General features: G+C 47.1%; 1 protein-coding gene across 10 annotated transcripts in view; it reads right to left on the reverse strand.

The window, feature by feature from the left end:
- The window catches only part of SYTL2 (synaptotagmin-like 2), a 73,462-nt gene extending 65,068 nt beyond the window's left edge, over positions 1-8,394 (reverse strand). For all 10 annotated transcript variants that reach the window (XM_005866867.2, XM_014540228.1, XM_005866866.2 and 7 more), the window contains exon 1: positions 7,905-8,394. In XM_005866867.2, the coding sequence (XP_005866929.1) occupies positions 7,905-8,005 (101 nt within the window). In that variant the 5' untranslated portion in view covers positions 8,006-8,394. The remainder of the gene's footprint in view (positions 1-7,904) is intronic.
- Between the last annotated feature and the right edge of the window lie 8,657 nt (positions 8,395-17,051).

A 17,051-nucleotide genomic window follows, 5' to 3' on the forward strand; every position in this document is an offset into this window, starting at 1 on the left:
TACCTATTTTTCTTGTTCAACTGAAAGGCATTTTGTAGGGATCTTTGTGTAATTCTTGATTTCTCCTGCCTAAGTGACTATCTATAAGCCTCTTCCATGCTAAGCTTTCAGGACACGAGGGGAGTCAGGCTCACTGAAACACGTGGCCCCGGAAAAGCTAGTAGCCACTAGAGTAAGGAATTAAGGTTGGGTTTTTGGCTCATTTCTTTCTTTAAAAAAATATTTTTATTGCTTTTAACAGGGAGAGAGAGAAAGAAACTTCAATGTAAAACATCCATTGGCTGCCTCCTGGGCATATGCCCTGCCTGGGAATTGAACCCACAACCCCTTGGTACACAGGACAATGCCCAACCAACTGAGCCACACTGGCCAGGGCATGGCTCCCTAGTCTTTAAGAAAATAGATGATAAGTTGTGTTTTATCTTCTTGCAACTAAGTCTCACACCTTCATCTTGAGCCATTTTCTCCTTTTATTACTGATGAATTGCCCATCTTCCTGTCGTCCCTTATCACAAATTAAAATGACTCTAGGCTTCTTGTTCTCCTCAAGCTATGATCTCATTACTCTGCTCCCCTTTACAAAAAAAAGTTTTTTTAAGTTGCTTTTAAGAGTTTCTCCACACCTCAATTCCCATTCACTCATTGGCCCTAATGAATCATGTTTCTGTCCCTATCATGTTCCTCTCACCCTTCCTACCACCCCAATTCTGAAAAAAAAAAAAGAGTAAGAAATTCTATCAAATTCAGTAAGTGCTATTTATGTATATCTTAACACGATAGACTGCTAAGTTTAATCCATTTCTTTTTCTAGCTCAGTCATTTGAAATATTTTATAGATGAATTCACGTGTCTGACATCAAAGCCCAAGTTTTATAAAGATGTAGATTTTAAAAAACCAAACACCCACTACCTAGGTGATGCTGTTAAAATCTTCTCTACCTGCCCACGCTAATGTCTCATTTTTCCTGAAATCTAACCAACCAAATTAGCATTTGATTCTCTAATTGCTATACCATTTAGTTGAAGTGGAAAAGGGGTAAGTTTCCTGGACTCACTTTTTATATGTTACCATCCTCTCCCCACATGCACGTTGTGCTGAGTGAGGCGCTACAGATAGAAAAGATGCTAATAATCACCCAGGGGCTGGTGGGCAGATGTGAAGGAGGAGACGAGCAGTCAGTGCAGAGAGAGCACCGTCCTGCTTTCCTCCAGGCAGAACGTGGGTCATCCCCATACTCCTTCCGCTAATACATATGAAGCATGTTTTGTACTGGGTCCCATGCTTGGCACTTTACATGCCTCATCTCATTGAATCCTTAGAATCTCACCATGATGTACAAAGACTTTAGTCAACTGCCAAAGACAGCTGTCTTGCCTCCTCTGTATGTTAAAGGCCATATCTGTTTGTCTGTTCATTCACTCATTCATTAATCCCCTGTCATATACCAGGCCTATGGTTGGAATTACGCATTAAAAAAATCAATCGACAGCCCTAACTGCAATGGCAGCTCCTGTGGTGCAGAGAGAGTGTGGGCACTTTCCGAGGAAAGCCAGGAGAGCCGTGAAGCCCTCCAGCCTGGCCTCCACACTTCCCCTGAGCCTTTCCCCTTTTCCAGCTATTCATCATGATTAGGCAAAGGCCTAGCATCGTAGGCAGGACCTGGTTGATATTATCTAGTCAACTAGATAATAAGAATCAGCAGGCTGGTCAGAGAGGCTGACTGATCCATTTTCCAGCATTCAGATATGTGACTTGAAAATACTCATAGATATTTATTTTGAATGTGAGAGCTGGGAGAGACTTTAGATAGTTACAAATGGACCCACTTTATAGATAAAACAATTGAGGCCCCCAAAGTTCAGAGCTTTGCCCAAAGTCACACAGAACTGGGCCAGCTTGACTCCTGGCCAATGCTCTTTCCACCACCCCAGCCTGCCTCTGGGAGCCAAACAGGATTTCGGCTTCTAACATGGCTATCACGCTTCACTCTTTCTACAGAGGAATTCAACCTTTGATAGAGAATCAGAAAACCAACACACGTGAAAATGAAATACACTGCAAATGATCCTTAGCATGGCAAGTGAGAGGCAATGCATGTCCCTTGCGTCACAGACACATCGCAGATCCCCACCATACGCTGAGATACAGCACAGCGTGGGGCGGTGGTTCTCAGCCTTGGCTGCACATTAGAATTACCTGGGAATCTTTTTAAAATCCTGATTTCTGCGCCTCATCCTCCGGAAATCAGAATTTTAAAAAGATTCCCAGGTGATCCTAATGTGCAGCCAAGGTTGAGAACCACTGAGCTACACTGTTATGTGGGTGAAAGGGGAAAATGCATGGGAAGCTTTGTGTACAACGTAGTTCCTTAACAAATGTTGGCTCCTTTCCTCTTTGCTTTGACAGAAAACACCACCACCAGGGGTCGGAAGCAATGGCAACTGCCTTCATTTCAAAGAAACTAGGTCTTAAGGATGCAGCTGAGAATCATAAGAAGTGGTTGCGGTGGTTATGGTATCGACTATGAGAACGCCCATCACCATAGATGTGGTTGTGTGTGCATGGGGTGGAGGACGTGGTGCTGGGTGGTGCACAGACGCACATGAGCAATGATTTCCTGCTGGCCGTGACGCAAAGCCCAGGAAACACCACCTCTGAAGTGTGTGATTTTTAAACCATAAAAGACTAAAATTACATATGTGTATATGATGGTGCCTCTTAAAAAGTAAGATGGGGGCGGGGTGGGGAAGAGAGAAAAAGAATCCATCCTGATGTCTGCTTCACTGCTGGCTTGTGAAATGTCTCCAGCCGGTCGTTAGAGAAGCAAGCTGGGTAGAGATGCATGGTAGTAACGGGGCTCCGCACGTGTGGCCACCGGGAGAGGGGCAGCATGAAAGACAGTTGTGGTGGCAACAGTGACTTGAACTGTCATCTTCCAACTGTACCCCAGAGAACCACAGTGGAGATTCCCTTGGGTTCAAGTCCATGTTCTACCATTAACAGTTGAGTGATTTGGGAACTGGACATTTCCCCTGTCTGGCACTCAATCTTCTCATTCATGAAATCAGGATGGGAAGTAACACATAGGCTAAATCTTCTCCAAAGTGTCTCCAATGAGCTTGGATGCGGATTATTCAAAGCGCTGGATATCTCGGGCATGGCAAGCAGATTTCAGTTTGAATGCCAAATCTCATCTACGACCATACGGAAAAGGATTCTGAGGCAGTGTCTGGTTTTAATGAGGACATTCATTAGTGATGTCCTCATGGCTATAGGAGAATTATACTCCAAAGTCTATAACAAGTTAGCCTTGGAAGAACTGTCTCGATGTTAGAGGTAGGTTTGATTTTCTAATGTTTTACTTAAGCTAATATTACAATTACATAATTTAATTTCTAAAGCCATATGCCAATCAGAATGACTGGGGCATTATAAAATCATGTGTAGGGAAACAAGGTTGAGATTTTAACTCTGCAATTGACAATCCATTACATATATAAAGGCCATACATGGTAATATACATGGTAAATTCTTTGAGGACTGAAACCATGTTTCAATCATCCCAGAAGCATCTTCATATCATTGTGCAGAGCAGTTCCCCATACTTAAGAGGTACTCACTTAAATTTCACTGCATTAAATAATTGAGAGTTTTTAGGAATAATTTCCTCCTAAGGAATCAGGCTACTAACCAGAGACTTCTGTCCTTTTTCAGAGGTAAGGGTGAGTGGTGAAAGGGAATTAAAACGTATGCATCACCTATTATGAGCTAAGAAGATTAAGAATTATTTTACTTAATCCTAGCTTTAGTCCTTTAACTTTGGTACTATGGTCATTCCCAGTCTCTGAGCTGAGGTCCAGAGAAGTTAAATAATTTGCCCAATAAACCATAGTTGATCAGTGGTAAGGATAGTCAGTTTTGACTCCAAAGTCCATGCAGGGAAGTTCTTTCCTTGTGTCATGATGAAAGCCTTATGGTTCTTCTGAAAGAATAGTAACAATGAACGGTATGGGGTAGAGGGGACAGCACTGGACTAAAACCTTTTCTTAGTATGGCTATAGCACTGACTAGCTATGTGACCCTGGGCAAATCACTTCCCCTCTCTGAGCTTTACCTTCTTTACCTATAAAGTGACTGATATGGACCAAAACAATCTCCTTTCCAGAACTGTCAAGCTGTAACTCTGATGGAAGAGTCAAAAACAAATAGCTGACAGATGGTGAGGGGGCTGGAAAACAAAAGCCTACTGAATAGCATTTTCAGAAACTAGACACCTAGCCCTGGCCAGGTGGCTCAGTTGGTTAGAGCATCATCCTATACACCAAAAGGTTATGGGTTCAATTTCTAGTCAGGGCACATACCTAGGTTGTGGGTTCCATCCTGGTCGGGGCGTGTACTATGGGAGGCAACTAATTGATGTTTCTCTCTCACATCGATGTCTCTCTCTCTCTCCCTCTTTCTCTAAAAATCAATTTTTAAAAAAACCACACAAACCAGAGACCTAGTTCTGGTTCCACCAGCCCAGGTGCAAAACAACCTCAGAACCATCCTCTTTGGGACAAGTCCCTTCAGTCCCAAAGGAAAGAGGGGATCAGAACATGATTCCTCTTGTGTGGAGCAGGCCATCGGTTGGGCCTCTTTCAGTGCCCACAGGCTATGGGCTCATGCTCACCTGCTCCCCCTGCACAGCATCACTCCTCCCTAGGCCCAGAGTCCTGGACCTGCCCATGGCCTAGTCAACATGGACTTGACCAAAAAGTCCCCCAGAATGGTGGTGGTAAACAGGGCTTGGCTCACACCAGGTTCCAAGCCTTCTTCCTATCAGTTTTCAAAAGCAAAAATCAAGGGCAGCACCAGTAGCAGCTACTGGGGCACCATCAGAAACAGGGGACGGGAGGAGGGTCTGCAAACCCACCGCTACAAAGGGCTCAGTATTTCTGCTGCAGCCACAGACTGGCTGATGCCAGAGGCTCCACACCCATGCCCCTTACAAGGCTTGGGCAGAAGTCTGCATTGTTGAGGATATTTTCATCAACTACTGCAGGTGCCCAAGAAACACCTCCACTCTACACACACAGAATCACAGAGCTACATGGAAGACTCAGCAGGCTGTAATTCCAGGGGCCAAGAAAATACAGAAGGTGGGGAGGAACAAATCTCTCTTGCAAGGTGGCTGGGTAGATAGAGGAGGCAGAATTGCAGACCACACCTAACACCGTGAAAGTGGAAGGAATTGAAGGAACTTGCAGCAATCCAATATTCACAATTCAGGCTTCCTGAAGTAGGAGGAGGACCCACAGCTTTCTCCATCTTGTCTTCTGAGAGGCTAACGGAATTCCCACTTGCTAGAATCAACTAATATTTAAGTTGATTAATATTTTCTCTGTGTTGCCCCCTCCCCTTACTTCTAAAATAAAATGACAAACAAAATAGATCTAGAGACATGGAAGCATGCAACAGGCTGATGATTCTCAGAGGGAAGAGGGAAGGGGTGGGAAGAGATTCACCAAAGAACTTATATGCATATTAGAGGCCCAGTGCACGAATTCGTGCACGGGTGGGGTCCGGCTGGCTCGGCCCCTGATCGGGGCCCAATCAGGGCTGGGCCGGCTGGGGAGAGGGGCTGTAGGTGATTGGCCGGCGGGCCCTGCCCCCAATAAGGGTACGGGGGCCGATTGGGGGCATGGCCAACCGTGAGGAGGGGTGTGAGCAGTGAGCTGGCCAGCCCTGCCCCCAAATGGGGTGTGGGGGCTGATTGGGGCCAGTGGCCTGGGGGTGGGACCATGGGTGGTTGGCCAGCCCTGTCCCTCATCAGAGTAGGGGGGCCGAGCTGACTGAGGGGAGCGGCCACAGGCTGATCAAGGTGGTGGGGACCCATTGGGAGAGGGGCTGGCTGGGAGAAGGGGCTGCAGGAGGTTGACTGGCCGGCCCTGCCTCCTATTGGGGTCGGGGGGTGATCAGGGCCGGGGCTGGTGGCTGGCCTACCCCGATTGGCCTGATCAGGGCCTGGCTGGCTAGGGAGAGGAGCCGTGGGCAATTGGCCGTGGGCCCCGCCCCCAATTGGGGGGGGGTGATTGGGGGCGTGGCCGGCCATGGGGAGGGGCCGACGGAGGTTGGCTGGCCGGCCCCACCCCTTGATCCACAGGTTCACGGGCCAGTTTGCTGGCCACAGTGGGTGTCATAGTGACCGGTGGTTCAGGTGGTTGGCTTTTTATATAGATAGATGTGCATAACCCATAAAGACAGACAATAGTGTGATGAAGGCCTGGGGGAGAGGGGGCAAGGTGAAGGAGGTCAATGGGGGTGAAAAAAAGGGACATCTGTAATACTTTCAACAATAAAGATAAAATTTTTAAAAATAATAATAAAATAAAATAAAATGGATGTAACAGTCCCACCTGGCCACAACTCAGGTTGCTGTAACATGAGGATAACATTCATGAAAGAACTTTATGAACAGTGAATGGGTACCGCATTAATGCTACCAAGAGGCTCTGATGGCTGATCAGTGTAAACCTCCTGCCCCTTCTGGGGAAACAGCTCAAGTTTCCTGCTGAGAATGGGGAACAGTGGCCTATCCAGGGGACTGGGGGGAGGAGCATGACAAGGAATGAACCCCATTCTCATGATCTCCACTACCTACAGCCACCTCCTACAGTTCAGTGTGCTAGCTCACACCAAGACACCACCCGCTTGTCCATGGCCAGGCCCCAGGATGGCCTGTCTGCTATTGCTTTCTCAGGACGAGGAGGTGGAGTTAATGAATGGGTACCTGAAGACCAGGATTTGATTCTCACTTCGGACACCTATGGACTGTATGAGCGTGGGCAAGTCACCTGACCTGTCTCAAAGTCAATTTCCTCACACATCAGAGTGGGTGAAATTATAGCCTCCCACATCCCCCAACTGCATAAGAGTGCTGTGAGCTCAGAAGAAAGAATGGGCGTGCGAGCCCTTTGCAATTCGTTAGGCACTGTCTAAACGTGAATTAGTGGTAGTGGCCATAGTGAGACACTCTGGAGTGCCTAAAGTGACTTCCGCATGTTCACTGATAACGCATCACATCAGTTAGGGTCAGAATATAGGAAATGATGTGAATAAACCCATTATTCAGGATCCTTGTGGGCCAGCAAATAAGAACACGGCTTACGCTCCTTTGGGAGAACTATTGAGACGGGGATCGTGCAGTTAATAGTAATCTATGTTCGGGGAGCCTTTCGCTGCCTCCAAAGCCCAACATTACAGGCAACGGTGGCAGGGCCTGGGCTCAAGCCTGCTCCCTCCACCACGTGGGTGAGTGAAACTGGCAGAAATGTTGACGTGGACCATTTGGGCTCCTCCCAACAAGGACAGTGTGTCACAGCGGCCACTCCTTCTTGTGGGACACAAATGAAAAACCGGCTCCCGCAGGGCCAATTTTAATTGCTCTTGAAACCAGCTTGAACTTTTCTGAAAGTATGCAGGAATGTGAGCTACTTCTCAATTTCTTTTCTTTTAAATATTGTATTAATTTCAAATATTTCTAGTTTGGTTTATAATTCAGTTTTAAAAAGTGTATTCCACACACAAAAAAGAGAGATATCAACATACACATATCCATATATGTGGATGTCGAAGTATGTGTTATATTATTTTAGTTTTAATTCAGTGTTTTAAAAAGTTCAAGGAATTTAGTTAGGTTTTGAATCAAGACTCTCTTTCTGGCAGGCGTCCTGTGGGATAAATTAAGAGATACCAAGGAGGAAAAAGTTCCATGCAGGAAGTAAACCTAAAATTGGAACCCATAAATTCAGGCTCCAAGTCAGAACTACCACTTATGGTTGAGGGGGAAAAAAACCACAAAGTGTCTCATCTTATGACTGGCCCTCCATCCCCCTCCCAGGAGGACCTCTTGGCCCGTTACCTGACTCTCTCATCTTCAACCCTCTTCAGGGCAGCATCCCGCTGCAGGACCTTCATGATGGTCTCCTGCTCCTCCTCTGTCAGGAAGCTTAAGTCGATCATTTTGAAAGGCGTGTGCAAAAATAACAGTTACAAATCCAGCTTCAGATTCTCCAAGCTAAACAACTCTGACCGGAGCCCGGATGATTAAAAGATGCAAAAGCGACATGCAATGATATCTTGCTCAGTTCTGCAGCAAATGTCCTGCTTTGGCTCAGCGAAAGTTTTAGGTGGCCGATTGCAAAATCCTAAATGCCCCTTCCAGGGAGGCAGGAGCGGCCTGTGGGGCGACGTGGAGAAGAGGCTCTCAGCAGGAAGCTGCATTCCTTGCCAGGCAGGTCACTGGGTCCTACAGCGGCATTTCCCCTCACGCCCCTTCTCTGGACCAGTTAATTCTCCTCCAGTCCTCGTCACCAGCTCGAGAGCGTCCCCAGCATCTGAGCACCACCGACCTGGGGAATCGGGGAGACAGGAAATATCAGTGTGAGGTCCTTCCTGTAAGCGTTGCTCTTTACTACAAGATTTCAAACATGCCTGGGGGTGTGAGATGGTCTCTGAGATCAGGGAAACCAGTTCTGCTGGCTTTCCCAGCAAATGGCAAATGGGTCAGGAAACACGCTTCTACTCAATGCCGGACCACCTCCCCCTGTTCACGATCCACTGAGGAAAGGGATGTTGGCACCAAGGATCTGGTTCTCAAACTCATGGGACACTAGGCTAAAAAGTCACAGTGAAAGTCAGCAAGACCAGGAAGACATGATTCCAGCTGCCAAGTGACTGTGGGTAAGAGATTAGAAATAAAAATTCCCAAATGCTCCCTTCCTCATGAGTAGGAATGTGCCACGGGAGGACATCTGTGTCTGTAATGACAGGAGAGCTAGGATCAGGTAGAGGCAGTTTGCAAAGCAGTGGGAATTGCCACTCTTCACCTAGTCCCACCCCCTAACCTTTGCTGGGCCTGGAGCCGCTCACCAAGCTTGTCTCCCTTCATTTCTGAGCACGAAGAACACTGACTGGTATGTGTATATAAATCGGGGGAAAGAAAGAGGCAGAATTTCAAAATACCCGACCATCCAAAGTGAGCATTTTAAAGTAGGACAACGGGCAAGAATCCGGTTCTCTCCGAGGCATCTTAAACCCATGTGCAATGGGAAGAAGGTGAGATCTGAAGAATGCCCCAACCAGCCAGGCCTTCAGAGATGACCAACTCCAGGACCGGGGTTCTGTTACCAAGCGCAGTCCTGCACATACTGTGGATGCTAAAAACCAGGTGTTCAGTATGTATGAAAGTAGCCTCCCTTGAGAATAAAATGGAGTGTGTACACTAGTGAGTGGTTTTTATGAGTAGATTCTTTGTTTGGGCAACTACTGGGAAGTACCTCCTCCACCACTTGTTAGCTAAGAACCATTAGGCAAGTTACCTCCTACTGTGAGGCTCTGGTTCTCTCATTGTACTTGACAATAGGACCAAATAAAATAGCACATACCTTGCATCCTGTACCAAAAAGAGCTACTAAAACTATATTCTGGCTTCCTTTCTGAATTCACTCTTTTGTTTCATCCAGCTGAATCAGAGTGCACTAGGTTGTGTGTTTCCCTTTTCTCTTTTGAACTATGTTTGCTAGCTCCCCCATGAAGTTTGGCTTCACGGACAGGTACTCCAAAGACCTTTGTTTTATCTTCCTGTATCTCTTTACAAAATGTTGGTTGTATGCTTCCCTTTTCTCTTTTGAACTGTTTGCTAGCTCCCCCATGAAGTTTGGCCTTCACGGACAGGTACTCCGAAAACCTTTGTTTTATCTTCCTGTATCTCTTTACAAAATGTCCAGAGAGACTGCTCAGATAAATAGTAAGACAATACTTCATTCTTTCTCTCTCTCTCTCTCTCTTTTTTTTTTTACATTTTGCATGCATTTGCCTGCTATTCATCTTGAAAACTATTCATCCTTCAAGATGAAAGTCTCCACCTCTAGGACGCCTTCCAGAACTTCCATAGCCAGAGTTAAATACCGTCGTAGATTTGCTTATTGTTCCTAACTCTTCGTTCCCTTCCTGACATAGAACTGCACGACCATCTTGCCATTAGAGTGAGCAGAGTATTCATCCCTACCTGCCTGATGTTGGGCTTGGCCTGTGACTTACTGTGGCCAATGGAATGTTACAAATGTGATGTAAGCACAGGCTGTAGATGTGCTGTGTGGTCTGGCTCGGCTTTTTATACTCCAGCATATGCCACAAGAGCTTGCCCCAAGTAGCTATTGCCTCTCCAGTCTGGGTGCCAGAAAGAGAGATACAAGGACAGACCAGAACCTGACCCACCTGAAGCAGGGTCACCCCATCTGACCTGTAGCTATGGAAGTAAGAAATAAATACTTGTTGAAAGCCACTAACGTTTGGGGTTGTTACATAGTATTTTTGTTTTGTTTTGTTTTTATTTATTTTGGAGTGGAAGGGAGGGGGATAGACAGAGAGAGAGAAACATCGATGTGAGAGAAACACGTAGATTGGTTGCCTCCTCCCCGGACATCCGAATGAGGTACATGCCCTTGACTGGAATCGAACCCGGGACCCTTCAGTCTGCGGACAGATGCTCTTCCTACTGAGCCTAACCATCCAGGACCATACTATTTTTGACTTCACAAAAACTTCTCCTCCATCTGTATACCTCCACTGCTGTAATTATTTGTCTTCCTTTAGTCGCTACCATTTGACTGCGAGTCTCTCAATACGAATAAATAAGGGAACAAGTAAATGGATGAAGGGACCTAATGCAAAGACAGAACTTCACCAGGGGCCGGCTATATCAATTCTTTCATGCACAGTAGCTTTCTTTCATGCCCGGTAACTTCCTTAGATCTCAAAGGCTGGCAAGGAAGTGGATTCAGGCCACATTCTGGGAACCACGTCCCCGATGAGGCATTAAACTGCTCACCCTATGGTTCAGTGGGAGATTGTTGTTAAGTTCAATGCAGGGGCGGGAGGTCAGGAAGAGAACAAAAGGGAAAAACCACTTAGGTTGTCCAGCAGTGTTAGCTGGCAGGGTGTTAAAAGGGGGAAATGCTGGTTTCTACACCTTCGGGCAGAACTATAAGCAAAGCAGTGCTTCTGTGTAAAAGCTTCTAAGGGTTAAACGTTTTCCTAAAAATAAGCTTTCAGTGAGACAAAGGGCAATATCCTCATTTCACAAACGAAGGCGTGAATGGCTGGAACCCTTGGTTCCTAACTGAGCAGCCAGGAGTCACTGCCCAGCCAGATGGCAGGAGAGCCAGCCCTCAGATGGCCACTGGGGCTCTTCAATACCAGGTGCTCCCCGATTCCCAATATCTGGGGTGTTACCCATCACGGGAGCTAATCGAACATTTCATCCACTTAACATGCATTTACTGAGAGCCTTTTGTGCCTGGCCCTGTTCTAAACACTAAAGAAACGGCAGTTAATAAAACAGAAATAAACTTCCTGCCCTTTGCAGAGCTCACATGCTAGTTGCAGGAGACAATGTTCAAGCTAAGTAACTTTGGGAGATGAGGAAACAAGCCACACAGAGATCAGGGACCTGAGCTGGGAGGGTGTCTGGTGTGGTCGGGAACCCTCAAGGAGGCCAGTGCCGAACTCTCCGACGGGCCAGGAGGACAGGGCGGAGCAGGTCAGAGAGGAAACAGATCAGGCTGTGTTAGGTTCTGTATGGGCTGTAAGATCTCTGGCTTTTTCCCTGAGATAAAGCAGCATTAAGAGAGAAGGGGGGCGGGGGGAGAGAGAATAAATATTTACTGGCTACCTGCTATGCGCATGGCACCTTACATACATCATCATCCCATACTTAAGAGAGAAAGGGGGGGAAAAAGAGAGAGAATAAATATTTACTGGCCGCCTCCTATGCGCATGGCACCTTACATACATCATCATCCCATAGGCTCCTCACAAGGTCTGGGCAGGTACTGTGTTATCTGTGGTTTTGAAACGAGGAGAGCAAGGCTCAGCAAGCTTGTGCTCGGTGGGGCTGGCATCCGCTAGGGGTTCTGTCAGATTAAGCCACCCCGATGCTGACATCTCATTTAATTCCCCCTCCACAGATTTCTCAAACTGGGGAAGCAGGACAAAACTCTTCCGTCTGGCTGTGGATTCTCGTTCTCTGCTTACGCATCAAAGCATCACTGGCCCACAGCTGGCGGTCAGCATGGGTGCAACCTCAGCGCAAAAATTGGGAGGAATGAATTTTGGCCACAGGGATTCCTGATGTGTTCACAGGAGTAGTGCCAGCGTGAGCAAAAAGTCGTCTTCAGGTTCAGCCCTCCCTCCCACGCCTCTTCTGCATGCTGCTGAGCCATTTCCCCGCCAAAAATCTGACCGAGACATACTCCATGCTTCAAACACTTCAGCAACTTCCCACTGCCTCAGACTAAGGCTCAGCGACCTTACCGTGGCTGGTGGGACTCAACGTGAACTGGCGCCTGCCTTCTTCCCCACGCTCCTCTCCTTAGGCCCCAGCCACACTGGGCTTTGTCAGCTCCTTTTGCCTTTAGGCCCCTGCAGAGGCTGTTCCTTCCTCCTGAAATACCCTTCGCTGAGCTAATACCTCTTGAATCTCAAGTTAGAGGTCACTTATTGTGCAAAAGCCTCCCCTAACCTCTCAAGGCCAGGCTGGGTGTCCCTCCTGTGTGCTCCTTAGCACTGCCTTCCTCAGTGAGGGTGCCTCACGCTGCCTCAAATCCCTGTCTACGCCTGTTTGCCCCTCACTAGTTTGTAAGCAAGGCTGGGCCTCTCAGTGCTTGCTGTCCGCAGCACCTGGCCCTGTGCCTTGTTCCTACTGGGCATTCAAGTATTTAACACATGAACACAAGTCCCCTTAACAATAAAAAAACAAAACACCAGGTCCACATTATGCATCAAGTTCCAGCTCCAGGTCCTTTGTGTGACGGTGTGGTCTCAGTTTTCTCCCCCAGATAATGGGTATATTCACTCCTACTTTCCCCTCCTTATTACTGTGAAGCTCTGGGGAGAATGCAGGGCACCAGCAAGGACAAATAAGGGATGAGCAGCAGTTGGAGCGGCAGCACAAAGGGGAAATTTGAGGGCTCCAAATGCAGACTGTGCTTATGTGGGTTTCCATGCGTCAGCCCTGCCATGCCACGTCGATAAAAGGCAATACTCTTCCCCTGGCCCGCTGTGCAGAAGTGAACCTGGAGAAAGCAACCAAGGCCCCAAACAGTTGGCACTTGCTTCTGACTATGCAGAAGCAACCAAGGCCCACTGTGCAGAAGCAACCAAGGCCCCAAACAGTTGGCACTTGCTTCTGATGGCAGCGGAGAGAAGAGTGAGGCTTGCAGCGCTAATCCCACTCTCTCTGCCTGACCAAACCCCGGATAAAGCCTGATGAGCCAACGCATGTGCTCCCCCACTCACGCTGCTGCCAGGAGGCCACATGGCACCCTCTCCTTTCCCAGACGGCTGCTGTGGTGCCAAAGCCTCAGACCCAAGGAAGGGGAGGAAAACTCGGGTAAGCAGTGACTCTCACATGATGAGGTTTTCAGAAGAGAAGCAAACTGTTCTGACAGTCCCATGACATCAAGAATGAAGGCCTGAGAGAAAAATCTGGGAGGGAGCAGGAGCAAATGCATTTGAGTCGGGGTGGGGCTGGGGAGAAGGGCGCTGGACAGATACGGCCTGATCCATTAGGAGGCTCATGCCCAGCAGTGGCAAAGCATCACACGCAAAGCCAGATGCTCTGGGAACTTCCTAGATCACAGAGGCATCAAAGGATACGTGGAATAACCCACAGATGGTTCAGGAAAAGCCTCGGAAGGAACGAGTGGAGTGAGACAATCAGAGAGCCTTTGCTCTCCCCTTCTCTGCCGCATACTGAACTGGTGGGCAGCAGACCACCAGCCACACTGCCCGGGCACCTGTGCCGGGAGCGGCAGGTTCCCCTGTTGGGCTCCTCTACTTCTCAAGCTTTGTTTGCAGGTGGTTGAACTTGCCTGTAGTTTGCACCCTTTGCCTCCAGTCTGCCCTGCCAGCCTCAGCTCACGCTCCCTTTCCCATAACAATCTAAAGGGAAGAAGGCTTCCATGCTCTCCCGAGCCTCTTTCCTTCAGCTGTTCCTCACGTGATGCTTCCCTGAGCCTCTCATGATCGTGGTCATTTTTCTCTGGACTGAAAACTGAGCAGGTGGTGCTTCACACATATAATCCCACTGAATCCCTCCAACCATGCTGTGCAGCCCACACTGGGCTCGAGGAGTTAAATAACTTGTCTACAGTTGCTCTACCAGAGCAGGATTTCAACGCAGGGCTGTGCATTCTAAAGCCGCCGGTTTTAATCTTCACTACATCACCATCCCCCTTATTCTCAGAGAGCTCACAGGGTTAGAGACAAAGATGAGACTAGAATCAGGTTTCCTGATGCCCAGGCTGGTTCTTTCCCCCTGCTGTTCCTCCTTCTGTTCCTTCTTTCTTTTGTCATCGCCTATGGGCACTGTGCCTGGGCCTCAAAGCCAGGCATGCTCTTCTATGCACAACTTGTTAGGAATAGGAAAATGACGGGGCCCCTTGCGTTTGTTTTATGGACAGACCTAGGGGTGGGGGCGGGGAGGACAAGCATGGGATAGACAAAAAAAAAAGGGCTCCTGTGTCAACATGCAACCTGGGAGCGATCACTGGAACCAGAAACTATTACTAAAGAAAACAACTTTATATGTTTACATTCAATCAGAATGCTTTGTTGTATGTTTATCCGGAAATGTGTTCCTATAAATGGCAAACTTTGTCCACAGCACGGTCAGGAAACAATGCTACATGAATATTTTCTTGTTTCTGCATGCTCGGGGCTTCTATCACTCTATTAAAAAACAGCCCTGCCCGGAAGCTCAGTTGATTAGAGTGTTGTCCCCATATACCAACGTTGCAGGATCAGTCTCCAATCAGAGCACATACAAGAGTCAACCAATGAATACACAAATAAGTGGAACAACAAATCGATGTTTCTCTCTCTCTTTTTCTCTCTCAAAATCAATTTTAAAAAAAGAAAAGGAAAAAAAGACCATGCACATTACTCCACCTAATGTGTTACCTAACTTAGTGGGGAAAGAATAGTGCATTGTCTAGTGACTGGTTTAAAGTAGCCTCTCAGAAAAACAACAACACAAACACACACACACACAAAACAACAGGGAGTTGAGTGAAGAAATAAAATGAACTGAACTTATGAAGAAGTGAATAAATGAAAGAATGTAGGTGGAACAGGGAAGAAAAAGTTTGTTAACCACTGTTTCGTTTTCTTTTTTGATTGAGGAACAACTAAACTATCAAAACTGACAGGCAACATCAAGAAACAGAGCTCTCACGTTTGTGAGGATTCTTCCAAAGGTGGTTTTTCTAATGTATTCCACTCCTCCAGCCCCAGGCTGATGGGGCTCACAGCTAATGCTTCCCATAGACAGACTTGGTGATCTCAAACTAAGTACAGGGACAAGAAAAGACTGCTTATATGTGAGAACTCCCCCACCCCCTCAATCTCGTATTCAAACCTAATGATAATGTCCTTAGAGCAGTGATTTTCAACCTTTTTCATCTCATGGCACATACAAACTAATCACCAAAATTCTGTGACACACCAAATAGTATATTTATTTGCTGATCTGACCAAAAAAAAATCGTATAATTTGGATTCATTCACACTGGACCACCATTGTTGTGTTGGATGTTGTCATTTTTTTATGTGACAATCTCAGGGAAAAGAGGTCAGTGCCCCTGACTAAATAGTCAGGTATTGCATCTTTTAAAAATTCTTGAGACATACCGGTTGAAAATCGCTCTCTGAGATTTCTGGAAAGTTTTTTTTTGTTGTTTTTTTTTTTTGTTGCCATTCTTAGGGCTCAACTTTAGAATATGGTATCCATGAGAATCAAATATTTCAATCAAGCCCCAACCAAGGGCAAGATAATGGGCCATTTGAGGAAGACAGTATTTTACACAACCAACCCTCATACCAGTACTATGTTAAGTACTGGGAAAGGAGGCACAAGCCAAGGGCTGGGGGCCATAGGGATTTAGGAAAGGGAGAAAACACAGTGAGCCTGGAAGGCTAAATCAGAGATGCGAGTGGGCATTCTGGCCAAGAGCACTGGGCTACGAAACCATAAAGATGCTCAAAAAGAAGACTAGTAACTGAAGTACAGGCTATAAATGGGAAAACAGTACCTGGGTCTGACCCCAAGGGGCCTAACATGCCAAGAGGGAACATTTGAACCTAAATTTCACACATTTTCTAATCTTGCTAAATGTACCAGAGCTACCCTTTTCATCTATGTTTTCTTAGTTTTTGTCCAAAAGATAAAAACAGTAAAGAAAGAAAGGTGCTGGGATAATGGGCGGCTGAAAGTTCATTCTAAACTTCACACCTGGTCTGAAAACTCAAATCACTTCCAAAAAAAGAAGACAGTCTACAGAAGGGATGGCGTACCTCTGACTGCACATCAGGAAGGAACTTTAAGACACAGTAGAACAAGGTCCATCTGCCATTGCTGGGAGCTGCTGTAAAAGCCACCCTATGTATGGGCTCACACTGGTGTCCCAGTCTGGGAAGCCCCAGGAGCCTCGCCTAAGTTCACAGCATCAGAGAGAGACCTCCTCTGCTCTTGGAACGGCAACATCCTCCACAGTCCCAGGTCTCAATTCTGGAAGAGGGTAAATTGTGTGTCCCCAAAGTTCTGATGGTGCACACAGCCTCTGCCCGCAGGGCTTAGACTCTGGAAAGGAGGGCAGGTGTGAAACAGGTCCAAGAAGTCCTACAGAGCAGAAAAGCAGAGTGCCACCAAACTTTGAACAGGGGCAGGGAGGAGAGGGGAAATCAATGTAATCTCCAGGGCCAGGGAGGGCTTCCTAGAGGAAATGGGACCTCTGTCAACTGTAAACTCTACAGTGCGGTCTAAATTGGGAGCTCTACCACTTTAATTGTATCATTATTGCTTGTATCCAACGCTGGCGGATGAGCCGCAGATTCCTAGACACTGATTGCTCAAGACCTTCTGCATCAGACCCTCAGGGCTGAGGCCCAGGAATTTGCATTTGTTGACATGATGCAACTGTTTGGCCAGGTCTGGGAATCACAGCTA

The sequence above is a fragment of the Myotis brandtii genome, unplaced genomic scaffold (genome assembly GCF_000412655.1).
Source record: "Myotis brandtii unplaced genomic scaffold, ASM41265v1 scaffold24, whole genome shotgun sequence".
Taxonomy (NCBI): domain Eukaryota; kingdom Metazoa; phylum Chordata; class Mammalia; order Chiroptera; family Vespertilionidae; genus Myotis; species Myotis brandtii.